The sequence below is a fragment of the Phalaenopsis equestris genome, unplaced genomic scaffold, assembly GCF_001263595.1.
Source record: "Phalaenopsis equestris unplaced genomic scaffold, ASM126359v1 Scaffold000507, whole genome shotgun sequence".
In the NCBI taxonomy this organism is placed as follows: domain Eukaryota; kingdom Viridiplantae; phylum Streptophyta; class Magnoliopsida; order Asparagales; family Orchidaceae; genus Phalaenopsis; species Phalaenopsis equestris.
In genome coordinates this window covers 853,131-870,112 of record NW_018164947.1, presented here as the reverse complement: position 1 = coordinate 870,112, position 16,982 = coordinate 853,131, and the positions used below count along the sequence as shown (strand labels likewise).

General features: G+C 39.9%; 1 protein-coding gene across 1 annotated transcript in view; it reads right to left on the bottom strand.

Annotated features, from left to right (window-relative positions):
- LOC110028265 (HEAT repeat-containing protein 5B) overlaps positions 1-16,982 on the bottom strand; it is a 168,556-nt gene that overhangs the window by 7,422 nt on the left and 144,152 nt on the right. Inside the window, 9 exon segments of the mRNA XM_020730035.1 lie at positions 1,431-1,569; positions 1,658-1,754; positions 1,897-1,991; positions 3,630-3,695; positions 4,554-5,015; positions 5,131-5,331; positions 5,451-5,579; positions 5,663-5,749; positions 5,889-5,945. Coding sequence (XP_020585694.1) covers positions 1,431-1,569; positions 1,658-1,754; positions 1,897-1,991; positions 3,630-3,695; positions 4,554-5,015; positions 5,131-5,331; positions 5,451-5,579; positions 5,663-5,749; positions 5,889-5,945 — 1,333 coding nt within the window.

Genomic DNA, 16,982 nt, shown 5'->3' with positions numbered 1-16,982 from the left:
TATATATTAAATTATTTTCATTAAAAAAAAAACCAACATCGACACATTTCCTGGCGGTTTGACATCTCCAAGCAGCTGTCCTGTTGCCAGCAATCCCTCCGACATCTTCCTCGTTGCTGTTTGGCGTTTTCCGCAGCTGTCCCTCCACCATCTAACAGTCCGCCAAGACCCTCCCTGACCAGCCTATGAATATATCTGTGATAAAGTTGGAGTAGCTCCAACGGCGGATATTAGAAAGAGTCATCTTAGATGGTTTGGTCACATTAAACGCGACCATCTGATGATCTGGTTAGGAGAGTAGATGTTTTAAATTTGTCTTAAGAAAGGCAGAGGTAGACCTAAAAATACTTCGGCATATTGTATAAAAAAAATGATCTTAATTTATTAGAATTAAATGAAAATATGACACTCAATAATCTTTGGCCCTTACGGGCTCTCGGGGTACTAACGCCTGTTATTCTTTCCTAATTAGATTTTTGTTTCTTGATTCAGTACTGCTTCGTATTTTCACTTTCAACATTTTTTTTTTCTAATTTTTCTAATCTTACAAATGACGTTTTCTCTCTTTAATAACTGCAGGACGATGAACTCTAGATTTTCAAAGATATTCGGGCAGTGCTATACCTCTGCGGACTGCCGTCTTTGTTACTCATGTCGCACAAGCCAAATAGCTACAGGTGGCAGTTCTATAGGTGCCCGCGACAAGTTTTTCAGGTGGACAAACATTCCGACCGATTATACGACATCCCAAACAAAAAATGTTGATCGAGGTTCTATAATATCCCAATCGGAGAACGTCGCTCGAGGTTCGCCGGTATCCCAACCGACAATGTTGCTCGGAGTTCTCTGGTGCCACAGCCGGACAACGTTGCTCGTGACGCGCTTCTACATTTTAAAATGAATATTGTCATTCTTCTACTTGTAGTCTTAACATATTATTTCTTCTTTTTTATTAGGTTTCTTGATAATCACTATTAAGTGTATGTCCTCTTTTGTACTGTTGTGATGGGATTTTCTTGGTTCTAAATGATCTAATGTATAGCCATTTCAGTTTTATTGCAAACATCACAACAACTGCCTGCCTGATTAGTCATTTATTCAGTAAAAACTACGAATCAACTGTTTTACAAACGCACAAACCAAACAACTAAACAACTTATCCAGAACAGGGGCAGAATGATCATTTATCCAGAGTCAACCGTTCTCCAAACGCACAAACCAAACAACTGCAAGCTTATCAGAATAAGTTGCTGATCAACAAATTATCAGGATAAACTACTTATCTGGATAAGCTGAATAAGCTGCAGCTACCTCAAACACACCCTTAATTGCCTTATATTTTAGCCATGAGTCAAATTAAGTTTACATTCACATAAAAGAAAATGAGCTGCCATGAAGTAGAGAAGCTTACCAATAATCGACACACATACCTTTTATATAGCTTTTCAAAAAGGTCACGAGGTTATGGAGAAATGCAAGTACTTTGTACAAGCATAGCTTAGTTGATGCTCTTCTAAACCACTCACAAGCTGTTGAAATTAAGGCTGTAATCATCCTTTCTTGATTTTTCTGTTCGACTGTAACAATTTAGTTCGCAAAATTGACAAAAAATACGCCAGGACTAATCAAGAAATCCACAATTCGCAGGAGAGCGCACCTTATTGTTCATCCTTTTTACTAACCCTTCGGCAGTCGAGAATAATTGCGGAAAGAATCTTGTGAAACTTGCTTCATCTTTTGAAACCATGTTACAACTGCAGTAAGCACAAGGAGAAATATGGATGCATCAACGGGTGCATAGATGTGAAAGCATAGTGCATCAGCTGTAAAAACTAAAAAGAAGGGGGGAAGGGTGCATGGAAAAACTGTGTATTGGTATAAATTTGCGTTAACTACCCATGAAATGTTGATAAGCATTTGAAAAACAATTCCATAGCAGCAGCTGTGAAATCTTCCATCTCAAAGTAGACATCAGGGCAAAATAGCACGACCTGTAACAGGTAATAAACAATCTGATAAGTACAACATACTGATAGCTGAGTACGGAATACCAGTCAGAAAATTAATAGAACCTTTCGTTGAGAAAAAAATAGCCAAGATAGGATATCAACAGATTTAATATACCTTATTTTGGTAAGAAATCACATGCATCGTGGTGCCCATAATATATTTTATCAATCGATTGTTCATTGAATTAACTGAACAGTTTACGGAATGGAAATTTGTTCATCCACAACCATTTCATGAAACGAAGGCAAAATATTCTTAGCAAAAGAAGTTCAAGAGAATAAAAAAAAAAATCAAGTCGGCTGCTGCAGGAGTTTTTCTTAGGGCTAATATACCTGAGTTCATGGAATTACCTCCGGTTAGGTTTTGTAGGACAGTAGAAATTATTGCTAATTTGCCTAAAGCTTTTGAGAGGACGCAAAAATAATCATATAAAGCAAAGACATCCTCAAAGAAGAAATAGAAGCAGGGAAAGACAATTGTTTTGCTAGAACGGCTTCAGAAAATCATTGTCGCTCATAAACATAGGAATTCAGAATATCAGTGACGATGAAAAAAATACTATTCGAGGCATGGGTGGTTAAACTTTGAACCAAACTGGCAGCTCTCCGTCGTTCCAGCCATTCAAGCGATTCAGCAGGCAGCTTCCGTCTTCTTCGGTCTTCCAAAGTATCGTACGATCCTCTACCTCCTCCCAGCAGGGTTCTGCATCCCTGCTGCTCTTCCAAGTCATCCACCAGGCCTCCTATAGCTTCACTGCAGGACTGTGCCAGCTCCTCCCTGCACCTCTCCGACCACCAATCTCCCATCCCTGCAGCCTCCCTTCAGCCAGCAACTCTTTGCGGGTCCTCCCAGGTGGCCCCTAGCCCACTGCAGCTTACCTGCAGACAGTTCGCAGCCACCTGCTGCATTCCCGACACCGCCACAGTTCCCTGCAGTCCCTCACAAGTCACCACAGTCCCTTGTTGTCTTCTCAGAATTGCCGACTGCTCTCCTGCAGCTTCCCTGCAGTCGTCACAGCTCCGGCCACTTCCCACACAGCAGCTAGCCACCCCTCCAGGCCTTCCCACGCGCCTCCATTTGTTGTCACCAGTCGTTCCAGTTGCGGTTTGACGCCAAAACCATCATCAACCTGCTTTCCTCCGTCTTCCACAGCAGCCTACCTCTTCGGCCTTGACTGCAGCCATCCATCTTCCGGCTGCAGTTTGACGCCTCGATGAGCGCTAACCCCTCACCCGACATCGCTCCGGCCTTCACCCCAGCCACCGCTTCGGCACCGGCTCTCCAAACTCCCTCCTCGTCAAACTTGGTGTGTCTTTATATGCTAAGTCCCTGTTGTCATGCCTCGTCTTATATTTTAATTTGCGTAGTGTCTTTCCTTTCTTTCGAGTCACCGTTGTAATCATTTTTTAAGTTATTAATAAATTCATGTCTTACGTCTTGGTTTGGGTTAACTTCAATATCAATATGCTACTAAATAATTAAAAAAAATATGAAAATGAATCTATTACCCTTAGTTTAAGAGTTTCAACGTATCCTTAACAACTAAATCAGAGAAAATTAACGAAACAGATCATCTAAAGCAAAGCAAATGTTCATTCAGAGATTTCAGTTTGGCTTACCTGTGAAAGTAATCCAGCAACCAGACTATTCCATGAGCTAGATGTATGTTCAGCATATACAAGAATCTGCACCAGAGGAATAATTTGTCATAAAACTAGCTCATCTATTCTTGATCCAATAGAAATTTTAAGTGTAGATAAATTAGCTCTCAATCACATTGAACAATACAGACAAGGCTGCATATGAAACAGGGATGATCACAACGTTATGGCATCAATAGTCTTTTAGAAAAATGCCATCATGAGAATCACATCATATTTGTGGAAATAGGAATAGATGTATGTTTATGATATATTTAGTTTCCTGGAAAGCTATCGATGGAAAATGAGTACGAACTCTCAAATAAATACTTATGGGTAAACTTATTATATTAAACACTTCTTTCTAGATTTTATTTATTGATAATTATTAATTTATTTTGCAACCTATTACGAGAAATTATCTTATTTATTGATTTTTTATATTCTTCAAATACATGATAAAAAAGCTTATTTCCTATACAACATGAAATTCACTGAATGATAGATTATTTCAATTTTAATGATGTTTGAATATTACAGTAACCACGTATCAAATGAAAACTATATAGCTTACAAAAGTTCATATGAAAGCTTGGCCTTACCAGTGTATTTAAAAATTAGAATCATTAGACAAGCTCAAAACATCATATGATGTGGTGTGTTATATTTCAATTGACTTGAAAATTCTAACAAGAAGCATTTATTGATCAATACAAGTCATTCGATATAAAAGCTTCTAACAAAAATACTAGTAATTCCAAGATAATCGGATGAAATGTCGCCATACACAAGGTTCTGTTGTTTAGAGACAAAAACATACAACTTGTAAGGATGACTCAAATTTCATGGACTTTTTCTTCAATAATAAAAGAAAAGAATATAACTATGAATTATAAAACCCACCTGAAGAAGTTCTTTGCATGAGTCCAATGTGATAAATTTTGGGCGGAAAAATCTTTCCTGAGAAAGAGATTGAAAAACCAATAATGCAATTTCACCTGATGCCAGATCATGTGTCTCCTCAAGTACTGAATCACCATCATATTTATTCTTTGTATAGCAAAATAAAGTTTTTTCTTTTGTGGACAGAAGAGGTTCTTTCCCATGAAATAGAACCATCAATGACAGCCCCCAAAGAAAATCAAAATCCCTGGGTTCTAGTCTAACCATGCCATATCCTGATATAAAAGAAGACTTCTGAAAATTTATTATGCTATTAGTTTTCGAAGCCTGGTCTGCTTCCAACCTCACAGGAATTGCATCTAGAGAAGTTGCTTCCAATATCAATGGCCATGCTTCATCAATGCAAACTCGCATTTTGGATGAAACCATTGGTGACTGAATACCATCCAGGAAGGGTTTGAACTTTACAGATGCATAAGAAAAAATAAAAGAGCATCATCACCAAGTAATAGTAGTCATAAGAAATTTAGACATATAGTTTTCAATCAAAATTTGTTTTGAGTGCAGATTGCCTTACGCTAGACTTCAAATTCAAGCCAAAGCTAATAAAAACATAGTCCCTGAGAATGCTAATCCAGTACTGGCCCAAAATACTTGAGCTACTTGAAAGCAGAGAAGCAAGCTGCAGATACTCATCTGGAATATTGTCTTCCTTTCTGAAGAACTGATACACAAAACTTTTGATGGAAGCATGGGCAGCCAATAATCTCACTTTAATCTATCATAGGAAGAAATTTAAAATGCTTTCAAAACCTTTTCTCGCTTTCTGATAACTATGATGTATATGAGAGAGAGAGAGAGAGAGAGAGAGAGAGAGAGAGAGAGAGAGAGATAAACCTTGGATGCAACCCATTCAGCAAATGATGGGTAGCACAGGTCCTTAATTTCATTAAGTGGCTTGGAAATTAATGAAAACATTCGACTAACAGCAACACGGTCCCCGCTAAGGATGCTACCTGTAAGAAGCTGAAATTTCAAGAAGAATGAGAATTTCTATTTTTCAGATGCTGATTAAAAATTTAAAATTTTAATAAATGTTCAAGTTGGACCTTGGTAGCCAACTGCAGGCCAGCCTCCAGAAGCAAAGGACTAGAAGAAGTGCTTATTGCTGATCGCACAGCAGATACTAATTGAGCCTATAGTCAAGAAAATGGCAGCTTCAGCTACTAAACAAAGTAATTTGATACGAGCAAGAAAATATGGTGCAAGTTCTTGCGATCAACCAGTCATTCCAGAATTAATAAGTAAATAAAAAGAGAAGTACTAAAGACCAACCTGATACTGTTCCAACAGGAGGTGTCCAGGTAGCTCAGGATCTTGGGTTTTTCCGAACTGAATGGCAAACAGAACATTAAAATTTATTAGCTGTACTTAAATTTGAGACCAGAAAAAGAAAAAGATGATGCGATAGCAGCACCACACAATTGAATAGAACATTACAATAAACATAAATTTTTTATTAAATATTAAAATGACAGACCACAATTTCACATCCAGTGATGAAGAAAAATGATATGCAAGAATAAAAATTAATCAATAAGCAAAAAAAAGAAAAAGAAAAAGTGAAGACAGTTTAAATATAGTGTGACCCATCAACAATAAAGTTTATTTAATTTAAAAAAACAAGCTATCCAGGACAACCACTGTTCAATCATCAAACAATTGTCAAAGGCAGGAATCATTGTGTATCTATAAATAAGAAATATTCTAGATAAGCATGTAAAGTATGCAGCGTGCAGTGAGGATTGGAACCTGCATCAACTCTTAAATACCCTAAAAGCAACTGATATTTTAAATAGAGGAATTTAAATACAACAACAACAACAAAGCTTTAATCCCACTACGTGGGGTTGGCTACATGAATCCTTTTTCTCCATTGCGTCCTATTTAGTGTCATATTTTCAGTTAGTTTAAATAAATTAAGATCTTTTTTTATGCAATAAGCCCAAGCATCCTAGATCTACCTCTGCCTTTCTTACCATAAGTCGAAACTAAAACATCTACTCTCCTAATCAGATCATCAGATGGTCGCCGTTTAAAGTGACCAAACCATCTAAGATGACTCTCTAATTTTGTCCGTCACTAGAGCTACACCAACCCTATCACGGATATGTTTATTTCGCATTTTGTCTCTAAGTGTAAAGCCACTCATCCACCTAATCATTCTCATCTCGGCAACACTTAACTTGGTATTATGCTTCTCTTTTAAAGGCCAACATTTAGCGCCATAGAGCATTGCAGGTCTCACCATCATCTTATAAAATTTTCCTTTCAGTCTTAGTGGTACTTTTCTATCACACAAAAGGCTCGAAGCATTCCTCCACTTCAAACAACCAACTTGAATTCTACTATTAACATCCCCATCTATGTCACCATCGCTTTGAACAACAAACCCAATATATCTAAATCGTTCACACTTTTTAATAGTTTGATCACCCAAAAATAAATTTTATGTATTAACATATTTAGCACATGGACACCTAAAATTTCATATTTACAAGTATAACACTTTGGTGTCATAAACTTATGAATGAAAAAATGTATTTCACTTTTGAAAAACAATAGTAGTATTTTTTATTTGATATTAATGATTTGAGCTCTATGCATATAAAGATGAAAGTTTAGGTGTTGGATATGTAAATATATAATAATTGCATGGTATGTAAGTAAATGCCCCTTTAAATAAACAATAGTTTTATATAAATTGTCAATTGCATCTACAATTATTTAATTAAAGCGTTTCTCACAATAAAAACCGAGGAGCTAGGTGCATTCATAATGAAAGCTCATGCATTCACGTAGACAGTTGCACAACTAGAATTACAAGCAATGATTACTTTTTACATTGGCATGCAATATCATATAGATGTCTTCAAAAATCAAAACAAAAACTCAGTCAATGCATTGGAACCTTCCTGCGATATCGCAGTTTCGCGATACACGGTTCCTGACTCGTGGCCCCCGTCATTACAGGACTCATGGGCCGAGAGTCCTCTTTAGCTGCTTATTCTATCTTCTTGAAGTTTTCATCTTTGTTTCTTTCCTTCCCAATTCTTTCCTATTTTCCTATTTTCCAATTAGGTATCTTCAGTTGGCTGATTTTATGAATCGAGAGACTTTTCTCTGATTTTCCACTCTTCGGAGTGTTGTAACATCTTTCTATTTCAAGTGGTATGTCTGGAGCTTGCCCAAAAAAGATGTGGAACCCCCTTACTGTTTGCACTTCACCGATTCGCTGTTTGGGCACGTTTTACAGCCGGACAACTGTCAATTTTGCTGCCATTTACTGTTTGGAGAAGGAATATGCCCTTTTTCCCCATCTGATTCACCATCCCATTTCCAGACGTGTTGATTATCAGCTGCCAACCCTCCTCCCATTGGGAAATATTTGCATACAGACTACGTACGCAGAGCTGCGTGCGTAATAACCTCCGCTTCGCGGTTAATAGGGGCTTATTGGGAAGTTATTGAGGTAAATTAATTTCAATAACATATAACCCCAATAACCTTCCAATAACCTTTATGGGTTCTATTTTGATGCTATTCATAGGTTATTATGGGGGTATTGCGGGATTAATGGAGTACGCAACAGAGCTGCGTGCGTATTCCATATGTAAATATTTCTCCCTCCCATTTACATAATCAATACTAACGTCTTTTGGTGCTTTATCACACCTTCTAGGAGCCATAGAATGGTGTCAATTGGTACCAAAGCCAAAGAGAAGCCATGCTGCCATGAAGAAACCTTCAACGAGAAGTTTAGGAAATTACCATAGAGGACATGTAGTGGGAAATTCTCTAATTGCAACAGAGATTCGATGAGTCTAGAAGAATGCATCATGGAGAACCCACTCACAAAAACAACATCGATGACCAACCCAAATTGAGAAGATAAAGAAAACACTTTCCTTCAAGTAGCTTCAAGTGACGAAGAGCTGATGTCACATTGATTTAACATTGAGTATAGAAAAAGAGAGTGATTTCGGAGTAAAAGTTGATTTATCGAATTTTAACAGCTGTATGAATCCAGACGAGATTATTGAGTGGCTCCAGATAGTGGAACGAGTTTTTGAATACAAAGGTACTCTACTTGACAAAAGGGTAAAGCTACTTGCCATTAAGTTAAATAAGAGTACATCTTTATGGTGAGAGAATATGAAAAACCTATTTCAGCAAGAGGAAAATGACAAAATCACAACCTAATCAAAAATGAAAACGGAAATGCAGCGCAAGTACCGATCAGTGTTACAGACAAGGTGCGTTTTTGAGACTTTATCACTTGCAATAGAAAGATCTTTAAGTAGAAGAGTACACAACTGAGATCAATCATCTTATGTTTAAGTGTGAACTAATAGAGTATGAGGAGAACACTACAATCCAACATCTGGGGGGAATTGAGAGCGTGTATTTGTAATGTGGTATAGTTGCAACCCAATTGGACATTATATGTTGCTCAGATTCTGGCCCTGAATGTTGGGAGACTACCACAACATTGGATCTACACCACCCTCTAAACAAGATCCAACCACCAGATTAGGTAGTACGGGCACATTGACCAGAGTACTTAGACCTACCACCCGTGAAGAGAAACTAGCATAAGAAGAAAAGAGGACTGATCAGAACAACATCCCCAATACATTTCCAACCATGAAGTGTTTCAAATTCCATGGCTATGGGAATATTGCATCCAACTGTTAAAAAATAAGTGATTTCCTTTACTAAGCAAGGTGTAGTGGAAGAGGCCAAGAGTGAATACCCAGAGGAGGAGAATGGAGAGGAGTACTAGATACTTGCAGATGACAGTGACATGCTTGTGGTTCGATTAGTTCTCCAAACCAAGCTTAAGAGGGATCACCAGTGGTTCAGGCATAACATATTTCATACCCATTATTTTGTAAAAGAGAAAGTGTACGAACTCATCATAGATGGATACAATTGTCAAAATGTGGTATCTACACAAATGGAGGAAAAATTGCTCTGCACTACACAGTAGCATTCCCAACCATACTCCTTGAGGCGGGAGTGGGGTCTGCCGCTAGTGAGCTAACCAACCCAATTGAGGCCAGTCCAGGGTAAACCCAGGCCGAGCGGCCTAGGAGCGAGAATTTGATAGGGCCGGAATATTGTCTGCCCTTCTCCTCCTTGTATTCTAGTTGTTGCCCAATTTAAGGGAAATCTTTTGTTCCTATTTTATCTATTAGCTATTATATATGTATTTTTTTGTTTGTTAGGGTTAGTTTTCGTTGTGTTCTACTTTTAGATATCTTGTGCGGAGAGTTTTCCCTGTTTAAGGTCTGTACCTGAGGAGTTGGTAGTGCTCCGGTTGTATCCTCCAAGGTGGTGTTGTATCCATCCTTTTTACCATCCCTACTCATCCATTGTAAGTGGCCATTGCAATTATGAGTATGAGGAGTCGCAATCAGACACAAGACCCCCTCAAACAAGAGCAAGAAAGGTACTTCAGATCTATAGACTCCTTCCTGAGTTGCCTCGATGATGGGAGATCCAGTATGTCCAAAACGAGTCATTATGTCCCACATCTGGACTATTATAATGAGTAGTTTATATTTTAGAGTCAGCTCAGCGGGGCACCCATCAACAGATTTCTAGACGAGTGGGTTGAACCTCAAACTTTTATTGATAATATGATAGGGTTATAGCACGACACAAACCAAAAATAATAACACAAAACCTAAAAGGGAAACCGAGCCGAGGACAAGGGTGACGTATGACAGCTGGACAACAAGTTGAGGGTGATTTTGGAGGGGGTTGTAAGGGCAATATGTCTGGACGTAGCTTTGACAGCAGCCTGGTTGATGTCCTGCACTGGCTGCTGCAAACAGAGGACTGAAAGACGACTGAGCCTTGGAGGGTTGCGGTGGCAATTAGAAGGGTTGAGAGAATGTTAAGGTTGTATGTGGGGCAGAGCATGGTTCCACGACAACATGGTATCGTGGAGGCCACAGTAGCAATTGGAGATGGGAAGGATTAGGAGTTACAGTGCAATAGAGTGGGACCAGTGGGTGGTTTGGTAGTTGTAAGGTAGGTAGGCGAAGATGGCGAGGCGGTAGGTGGAGGGGTAGAGACATGAACTAAAAAATAGGTGGGAAAAAGGTGGAGGGTGAGGACTGTCACGAGATGAAGGGAGGGGCTGTCACCGGATGATAGGGCTGGGAAAAATGAGGCAGCAGAAGTCAGCCGTAAGGAAGAGGGGATTCAACGACACAATAGGGAGAGGATTGGGGCTTGGCGGCTTGGAAAGAGGAAAGGGAAGCGGGGAAGGGATGATACACACCACCGCAACGCAAGAAATAGAAGGAGCACCACTTATCCTCAGATATAGCCCTGGATAAGAGAAAAGGGGACGTTGACAGCTGTCCGAACAAAGCCTGAAATAAACTCACAATAATCTAACCCTAATTTAGCAAACACACATATTTATAATACATATAAGCGACAAAACATAAAAGGGGGCGAAGGAGGGGGGTGAGGGGGAGATCTCGCCAAATCTAACCCCTCTGACTACTATCCAACCCCTTGCTGAAGGTTAAACTAGTTCGACCCTCCTAGCCGCCACGTCAGTCTCCCGGGGTTGGGGGAGCTTCAACCTCATTCGTCGAAGCTTCTGACCACTCATGACACAATGTCAAGTCTCCTGGTCGATCATGCCAATATTGTCATTCCATAATATATTCTAGTAGAATAAATATCTGAGCTCTTTCATCACATCCTGAGCGGGAGCTGCATATAGATGTGGGTTCCCGCCATGTAGCTCTCTAGCTCATTAAGTTTGAAATATTCTCATTCCACTGCTTGTGCCCAACAGACTGTAGTTAATGAACAAGCGTGTGAAAAAAAAAATAAAATTTGAGATGAAATTTATGCCTGATTGTGCCACCCTTATTAGCGACCACTCAGGAAAGACATCTTATGTGCAGGACCTGGATCCCATTAAAAAGTTTTCTTTCCCCTCAAGCTCCTAGGGCACATTTCAAAACTGACAATCATCCCTCCTGTCTGGACATCTGCTGATGGGTACTCCGCTAAACTAAATCTGACATCTAAAATACCACCATAATATTCCAGGCATGGGAACTCCCTCTGTATGTGCAACTCCGAAAGGGGGGGGGGGGGGGGGTCCATAAATCTAAAATATCTGAATTTTTCTTATCTGTGGTAACCATATATCTGATGTTAGCTCCTTAAACTCATAACCATTGTAGATATCCAATGTTGGTCTTGCAGATGTCCCTCTCAAAGTTTGCAAAATGCTAGCTTGAGGCACCATAATCTCATACACAACTATACTGCCCATTGCTTCAAAGTCACCACCTTCTAAAGACATAACTATTACCAACCCTAGTCCCAATGGCTGTATTCTGAATTCTAAATTCTGTTGTCGTTGGCGTCTCCCGCCTAAGAGTTGTATGCGACAACGAGAATGTGCTCCGGTTGTACCTCTGAAATGTGCCTTGGGAGCCTAAGGGGGATGAAAATTCTTCAATAGGATCAGAGTCCTTTCACTGAAGGCATCTCTTCTCAGTGGTCACTAATGATTGGTACAACCTGCCACAAATTTCATCTCAAAATTGAGTTCCCGTCACATATATGTTACTCAACCACCACACACTCAACACGAGATGTAAAAATAGAAGATCTCAAATGTAAGAACTCCAAAGTTAAATTATGAGAATCTTCCTCTACATACAACTCCGGCTCATGATGTGGCAAAAGAGGATGAATACCTATTCTAGGCATGACCAACCTGTTAGGGAACTTAAAGTCATACCATAAGGAACCAGGTGTCACCAGGATTGAAGACAAGAACTAGAATTTGCCAAACTCCAGCAGATTGACGCAGGAGCGAACTTGGTGAGGGAGTGGGGTTTCCCGCAGTGGGAATTTTGTGAATCGGCTGACCCAATTGAGGTCAATCTAGGGTAAACTCAGGCTGAGCCGCCTACGGCAAGAATTCAACAGGGCAAGACTACCACTTGCCCCTTTCCTCATTCCTTTCTGGTTGCCGCCCAAAGGAGAAAATCTTCCCTTCCTATTTTATCTATTAGTTGTTCTATATGTGTTGTTTTGCTTATTAGAGTTAGTTTTTGCTATATTATACTTTCAGATTTCCTGCGTGGAGAGTTTTCCTTATTCTAGCGTTATACTCAAGGAGATGGTGGTGCTTCGGTTGTATCCTCCTCCAAGAGGGTGTTGTATCCATCCCTACTTCTCTCCCCCTCCCACAGCAGCCGTCGGCCTACGCATCTTTCATTCCTGCAGCCAGCCACCCTTCCCCCAATGGCTTACACTTGAACATCTCCCCGGACATCCCTTCAGTCTTCAATCGCCCTACCCCTACAATCCAACATTGTTGCCCTTCTCTCCAACCTTCATCCCAGTCTCGATCACCACTGTTTTGCAGCAAAATCTGCTGCCTAACCCTCCATCACTGCGACTCTTGCAGTTATGCACATTCCACTCGCAGCCAACAACATTTCTTTGCTTCCATCACCCCTGCAAGCCATCCCGACCCACCTAGCCGACTTTCACCGCCCTGCGAATACACCTTAGACGTGTTTGCTTGTTTTGTATTGTTATTTTCGGTTGCGTTATGTTGTAACTCTCTCCCGACATCAATAAAAGCTCGCTTTGTTTTTCCGTTGAAAGTCATGCCCTTAGGCTTTCCCAATGCCCATAATACTTTCATGCGACTAATGAGCCAACTATTGCGAGCCATCATTGAAAAAATTATGGTTGTATACTTTGATGCCATACTAGTGCACAACAGTTTAAGAAGCACTTGCAATATTTTTGACAAGTTTTTAATATTCTTCGGACAAAACAACCATATGGTCATCTAAACAAGTACACCGCAAATGTGCTTTTTGGGATACATTATTTCAAATGGGGGCATTGAGATGGATCCAAGATAGATCGAGGCTATTGTGGCCTGCCTAGATCCCAATAAGTTACTTAGGCACATCAGTTTCATGTTATGAATTCCTTTTGCATGAGGTTAATCAGGAATTTCAACTCAACCGCGACACCTTGACAGAGCTTCTTAAGTCAGAAAAACTTATGTGGTCAGATGATGCTTAGGTTAGTTTTGGTCTTAGAAGAAACAAGTGACTCAAGCCCCCTTTCAACTACTTCAAATTTCAATCAAGAGTTTGAGGTACAGTGTGATGCCTCTAATGTGAGAATTGGAGTTGTGCTAAGTCAAGAAAGGCACCCCATTGCATCCTCAGTGAAAAATTGAACTATCCCAGAAGAAAACATGCTGCCCATGACAAGGAGTAATGCAATTGTGAGAGCCCTTAGTCGTCAGAGTCATTATTTCTTGGCAAATGAGTTTACTTTCTACACAAACAATGAGGCCATTTGATTCTTGAATAGTCAAAATAAGCTATAGGGTAGACGAGCCTCATAAACGAAATTTCTTTCTCCATTCCATTTTACACGCAAACATAAAACAAGAAGTTAGAACAAAGTAGTTTATGCACTGAGCACTCACTACTTATTACTCATCAAGATGTAGTCGAAAGTCATTAGTTTTGATGTGTGAAAGTAGGGCTGTCAAAATGGTTTGTTGTTCTCAAACAACTAGTGTTCGACTCTTTCGCTAAGTTAAGTCACTAAAGTATCATCCATTAATTTTCAAAGTTGGAGTGAGCCCCCAGGCTTCTTCTTCCGCCGAGAAGTGTAACCTTGTCATTCTTCATCTGAAGACTGACTCATATGATCCTCGATCTGATTTGATGTTAGAACTGCAGTAGGAGAAAAGATAGTCGTTGCCACCGCGATAGGTTCCAGTGTATGTGAAGTGTGAATTATTACCTCTGCACCTGATGCTTCCTGAATAGGAGTTGCGGGACTACCCAGATTTTCAATTCGAATATTATCCATTGTAGTATGGTCAGGAGAAAGGATCTCACGGGCAGACACCAACTCCTGTCTTGTGGTGTTTCCCTCCTTAGGTTGGCTGTCATCAGGTTTGCTAAGAGCGCGTTCAGGCACATGGGGTTGCTCTAACAGTGTGTTCCTGCTTTTGACTACTGGTTCTCAACTGTGGGTGCAATTTAAAACATTTTTCCTGCGGGTGTCCAAACATCTTGCAGCGCTTACAGTAGTATGAGTTTTGTTCCATAATGATTTTTTGCCAATAACTATTGTGAGCAGATCCAAGCCATACTTCTTCTACATCTGGTAGTGTAATATCTCGTTCAGTTAAAATCCTTGCAATAGAGGGTCTTAAGAAATGAACTGTAGGTAAATCTATTTGCAAAGGTTTTCCAAAGATAGTCCCAATTGCATATAAGATAGGTAGATCAAAGAAATGAAGCTTAAGTTCAGGTAATGAGAACCAGATAGGTGTAATTGGGGGTTCTTGACTGGGATCAAAATTGCGAGTCCATTTGAGCAATTTTATATGTTTGCCCTCAATTGTGATGATTTTTTTTTGAGAAAATCCACGTGTAATCATCTTCTGTGCTCAACTGTATCATAACATGTCTTTCATCGAAATGACCCACCTGCCAATCCCCAATCAGTTTGAAGTCTTCAAAAACTTTTCTGATGATCTCCATCTTAGAGCAACCTAATTAGAACTTACCAACTATTGTAAATTTGTATTTTGCAGCACGAGTTGAAATTTAGCATTAGAAAAAAAAATTGCTGATTTACCCGCCTTTTTTTTCTACTTTTTTTATGAGATTGCAATCACCATTTCCTGCAATAGAATCATGATAAACCTGCGGAAATACGACACTAACTGTGAGGTGAAAATGGGAGCTGCGTTTGTGAACCACTGTAGCATATGAGGGTTTGGCGGGGTTTTCACTGGCGAGGGCGGCATCGTAGAAAAGCCCTGAGGCTATTACCACAGCCAGTGCCAACCTGCAGCACAGTGAGAAGCTTCACAAGTATCAAGCGGCTCTGTCATGCCTATGACAAAGTCGAGCAGAAGAAGCTCTGTCTGTCGCAGACGAAGAAGTTCTGTCTTTCGCAGACAAGACAAACTTTGAAGAGTCGTGTCATTGCCAGGAGTCACTAAAGTATCATCCATTAATTTTCACTTTGAAGAGTCGTGTCATTGCCAGGAGTTACCAAAGTATCATCCATTAAGTTTCCAAGTTGGAGCGAGCCCCCAGACTTCTTCTGCCGAGAAGTGTAAACCTATCATTCTTCATCTGAAAACTGACTCATATGATCCTCGATCTGATTTGATGTTAAAACTGCAATAGGAGAAAAAACAGTCGTTGCCACCGCAATAGGTTTCAGTGTATGTGAAGTGTGAATTGTTACCTCTGCACCTAATGCTTCCTGAATAGGAGCTGCGAGACTATCCAGATTTTCAGTTCGAATATTATCCATTGTAGTATGGTCAAAAGAAAGAATCCCAGGGGCAGACACTAACTCCTGTCTTGTGGTGTTTCCCTCCTCAGGTTGGCTGTCATCAGGTTTGCTAAGAGTGCGTTCAGGCACATGGGGTGCGCTAACAGTGTGTTCTGCTTTTGACTACTGGTTCTCAACTGTGAGTGCAATTTGAAACATTTTTCCTGCGGGTGTCCAAACATCTTGCAGCGCTTACAGTAGTATGAGTTTTGTTCCATAATGATTTTTTGCCAATAACTATTGTGAGCAGATCCAAGCCATACTTCTTCTACATCTGGTAGTGTAATATCTCGTTCAGTTAAAATCCTTGCAATAGAGGGTCTTAAGAAATGAACTGTAGGTAAATCTATTTGCAAAGGTTTTCCAAAGGTTTTCCAATGATAGTCTCAATTGCATATAAGATAGGTAGATCAAAGAAATGAAGCTTAAGTTCAGGTAATGAGAACCAGATAGGTGTAATTGGGGGTTCTTGACTGGGATCAAAATTGCGAGTCCATTTGAGCAATTTTATATGTTTGCCCTCAATTGTGATGATTTTTTTTTGAGAAAATCCACGTGTAATCATCTTCTGTGCTCAACTGTATCATAACATGTCTTTCATCGAAATGACCCACCTGCCAATCCCCAATCAGTTTGAAGTCTTCAAAAACTTTTCTGATGATCTCCATCTTAGAGCAACCTAATTAGAACTTACCAACTATTGTAAATTTGTATTTTGCAGCACGAGTTGAAATTTAGCATTAGAAAAAAAAATTGCTGATTTACCCGCCTTTTTTTTCTACTTTTTTTATGAGATTGCAATCACCATTTCCTGCAATAGAATCATGATAAACCTGCGGAAATACGACACTAACTGTGAGGTGAAAATGGGAGCTGCGTTTGTGAACCACTGTAGCATATGAGGGTTTGGCGGGGTTTTCACTGGCGAGGGCGGCATCGTAGAAAAGCCCTGAGGCTATTACCACAGCCAGAGCC